The sequence below is a fragment of the Trachurus japonicus genome, chromosome 4, assembly GCF_045865225.1.
Source record: "Trachurus japonicus isolate A0001 chromosome 4, Traja_1.0".
Lineage (NCBI taxonomy): Eukaryota > Metazoa > Chordata > Actinopteri > Carangiformes > Carangidae > Trachurus > Trachurus japonicus.
In genome coordinates this window covers 2481546-2485931 of record NC_140910.1, presented here as the reverse complement: position 1 = coordinate 2485931, position 4386 = coordinate 2481546, and the positions used below count along the sequence as shown (strand labels likewise).

At 38.8% G+C, this 4386-nt stretch overlaps 1 protein-coding gene across 1 annotated transcript; it reads left to right on the top strand.

Moving 5' to 3' along the window:
- Nucleotides 1-1484: 1484 nt before the first annotated feature.
- smim24 (small integral membrane protein 24) lies at nt 1485-3134 on the top strand. The gene is made up of 3 exons (XM_085775377.1): nt 1485-1633; nt 2579-2720; nt 2837-3134. The coding sequence occupies exons 1-3, from the start codon at nt 1570-1572 to the stop codon at nt 2910-2912; spliced, it is 282 nt and encodes a 93-aa protein (XP_085631503.1). The 5' UTR covers nt 1485-1569; the 3' UTR covers nt 2913-3134.
- Nucleotides 3135-4386: the final 1252 nt, after the last annotated feature.

Below are 4386 nucleotides of genomic sequence, written 5' to 3'. Positions count from 1 at the left end.
TAATGAACTTCTACAACATATGTTTTACCAGCTATTCTCATACTAGTATTGTGTTTATCGTGTATAATTCATTCTGTCTTACTGGGGCTCCTTCTCTTTTTTTTGCAAAAATGTCTGCTTGAACTCCAAGATTAACTGATTAGACGTGATCAAAGGTCAAAGGTCAAAGGTCAAGGTGGGTCAGTACCTGAGTCGCAGTTGCTGGAGTTCCTGTAGTTCTCCCAAAGCACCAGTTCAGTTGGTTGTCATGGAGCTGCCAGAGCAAATTAACAGATCAGATAGATGGAAAACAAATAAATAAAATAAAATAATAAATAAATATATTAAATTAAATAAATCAATTCAATTCAATTTTAAATTAGTAAAAAAAAATATAAACAATTACAGAAAATAATTACCAGTAATTGAACTTTAACTAAAATCCCAATCATCATATTATTAGAAAGGGTACCAAGCAGTATAAGTATCTAAAATAAACCAACCTGTACAGTCTTTTTACAGTACCAATAAAGCCGTGTACTTTTAAGTTCCTGTGTGTGTGGGTGTGGGAACTCTCCGGACGTGTGTCCACAAACCAATGTCCATTCACGTGAGGTCGTTTGCATAATAATAATAATTTATTTACACATAAAGTCCAGGTAAGCACATAGGATTGCTGCTCTCAGGTAAGTGGAATTCACACTGTTCAAACACTCAATCACGGTAACTCACTCTGCGTGTCCTCTACACGCTTTTACACGTCTTTCACGGTCTTTCACGGCATAACACATCTTAACACGGTCTTAACACGGTCAGAAAACTTTGTGCTCTCCCCCCTCACACACACCGGAGGCCAATTTCACCCTCACTATATCACCTTCCCCCAACACAATACCCCACCTGGTGGTCAAACACAGAACGGGCAAAATGGCTCCAACACAACCTTTACCAGCTACAACGTTTAATCATGGCTGATTAATTGAATCTACCACAGGTGCACTTTAATCAAGGCTCAGAAACATCTTACAGGTGATCTTTGCACAGTGAGTCAAACTAAAATCCAATTTCATGTTGCCTAACTTAATGCTGCACTCAAATGGTAATTATTCCCAGATTAAGTTGCAGTTCTTTATTTGTAATTCCTCCCAATATACTTTGAATGAAATGGTGACTGACAAGATTTTGATGCACAAGCTTGGTATGCACACTTGATTACGTAATTATGCGTATTGCGTAGCTGTGGTGTATTTAAATACTCCAGATGTTGAGTGTCTGTGGAGTGGGTTGAATTGACACTGTGCTCCCTGAGCTGGACGACAGAAAAGCCTTTGAACTTGTGCTCTTCCTTATGTTTAGGAAGCATAGTAAACAGGACCTGGCTGAAATCTGCTGACAAGTACGTAACAGATAACACACACCCAGAGCGCTGTAACAACCCCCCTTCAAGGCTCTGAACTTTGACCGCAATTAGAGGAAGGTGTGTGTGTGTGTGTGTGTGTGTGTGTGTGTGTGTGTGTGTTTCAGCAGTCCATTTGAGCTGAAGGTCCAGTTCTGGTTCACTGTGTTGGGTCTTGGTCTGTTGCCTTTAGGATGGATCTGTTTGTTCTGGTGCTGTGTGTGCTGCTGACTGCCACCAGCTGCTCCGCCAGCAAAGGTAAAACCTTTCTTTTCTCTTAATGTTTGTGCTCATGTGTTTCCCAATCAGATAAAAACAATGATGTAAAAATTCCTCTGTCAACCTGTGCTATTAACATTTTATTACATTGGGTTGATGTTAGCCTGCTTATAGTGTTACTGTTGGAATAACATTTTTTATTTGTTTTTCCTTCTCAATAAATTTTGATATTAAACTTGAATTTATGTAATTTGCAACATGACATTACAATATTGTTTTGTAAAATTACAACTTGCCCCTAAATATTGTTGATTTACTCATGGGTACAGTCTTATGAACTTCAGTGTCAGTAGCTAAAAAAATGTTAATAATGAGCCAACATGAGGGTCAAACTCAGAAGAACACACTGTTCATTACAGTTAAATTAATGTTTGACTTCAAAATTCCACAAAAAAGAGACAAAATATATATAGTGTAAATCACAGGCAAACAGTAGAATAATAATAATAAAAGAAATATGAAGGTTCACTTATCATTTACTATCAGATAAGTGCACTAATCATGTCCTACTTTATTACACCACAATTCACTTTACAGGTAGTCATGGCACCTTTCGCCAAATTCCATGTCTCCATATTTGAACTTTAAACACATTTCTCATGAAGTTCTCAGGTGTGATAAATGATAATGTGAATGAACCAGAGAGGATCATGGGATGAGATCTCACCAGCAGTGACATCCACACACACAAACGTTTATGTTCAGACCCCTGAGAACTCATTCTTATTACATCATTACTACTCTATTATTACCATATTATTAGATTAGTAGTTATCACTAGATCATTACTTATCTTATTATCACTATATTACATTATTACTCAGTAAAAATGGTATTTCATTACTAAAGCACTGTACTCAGCCATTATTATTACATTTTTACAGGATTACTAAATAGTTATTATGGCATCATTTGTTCATCCAGATGTGCAGAAAGGCCTGCGAATGGCAAAAGGGTCTGTGACAGTGACTGTTCAGCCCTGGCTGGTGGGTCTGACAGCTGTGGTTGTCTTTCTCATCGTTGTCTTCATCATCCTGATTGCTAAAAGACTCCTCAGGAAGGACAGGTCTGCTTCACACATGCTTCTTGCAAATTCTGATCAAACTGATCTAACTAATTTCAGATAAAACAGGTGAAAAGGAAACATCTAACCAGTTTGCTTGTTGCTGTCCTGTGTTGCAGGAGGGATGAAGATGGATGGGGTTATGACAAGGCCATGGAGTTGGATGGTGATGATATTAAACAGACCAGTCTGTAATAAAACACACACCCATCAAATCCAAGTCACCTGCTCACGTCTGACAGCTTTCACAGAACAATGTGGCTGCACCGAATCCGCTCTGAGCTCTGTTATGAAAAGACTGTCAAATTGAGTTTAGTGAGAGGCATTAACAGTGTCTGGTGTATTAATTGTATTAAATATGAAGTGGTCTGAGCTCTGTTGATTCACTCATCAGCCCTCGTTCGGCTCATCTTTCTCTTTTTTGTTTCTTTCACGGACAAAAATGGATTAAAAAAAAGAAAAATGTTTGAATTCTAGAACACAAACAATTTGTTCATACAAACATGACAAACAATTTGTATGTGCAACAATGCTTAAACTGTTCTTTTAGAAAATGTAGGTGATTGACCCCTGCACTGTCTCAGACTCACTGGATATGAATCCATGCTGCCATGTCACTGTTCAAACCAACAGAGGATCCTAAAGGTTCCCGACCTCCACTCAGTCAGGAAGACTCAAAGCTGTAACAAGACTCTGCTGTTTGACTCCTGTGTCACCAGCAGAGGTGCCCATAGCACAGATAAACACACTGAGTTACTCCACCTACAGTACTGACTCATTATCACCACCATGATATCACTGTGCTAAGACCAGTGACACATTGAATGTGAGACTGACAAACTGAGAACTAGTTGATTTTCATTTATGGATCAACTATCCGTGTTCCACCAGAAGCAACTGTTTTGTTCTAATGATTAAACCCATATAAAACCCATAAACTCTTCAATGAGTTTGGGAATATTTTTCTGCAACTTGGATTAATCAGACCAAATGATGGATGTATACAATGTAAACATTGTATTTCAGTGAAAAATCTTGTGTGATTGTATTTGTAACTTGTCTTATCTCTCTTTAAAATGGGGGGAAAGGAATCCAACATTTGTGTGCATCATGTAACCTCACTGTATTTGATAAGATGTTCGACAGCTGAATGGCCTTGACTGTGGTGAAGGAGTCGCTCTTTATCTTCAGCCGTTTCCTTCCTGTTGTGAGAACTCATCTACCTGACTGTTCATCCTGAGACCACCAGCTGTCCTCTGACGGAGGATCCTCCCTCATTCTTGTTTTCTCTTGTATAAGAGATGGACTGTTCTCACTTTGAGGCTCTACCCTTGATCTCTGGTAAAATGCTGAGCCCGTTGGCAAAACCTGTGTGGAATAAAACCATGTCTGAGCCTTCATCTTAAGATAGAGGGTTTACTTAATCTTACACCTATTGCCAGATATGTTATTCAAAAGCACACTCCACTACAGCATCAAAACACCAAAGCCTCTCTTCTGACTGTAACTGTCTGTAAATACATAAAGATTCAGGTAAGCACTCAAGGTTTGACATTGAGTCCATGTCGGTGGGGGTTTGAGCATGGTGGACAGTGTTGACTCCCTTGTTGTGACATCACAAAGTCACAGAAGTCCTGATGTCTCATTTTGAGGCCCAGTTTCTGAATTC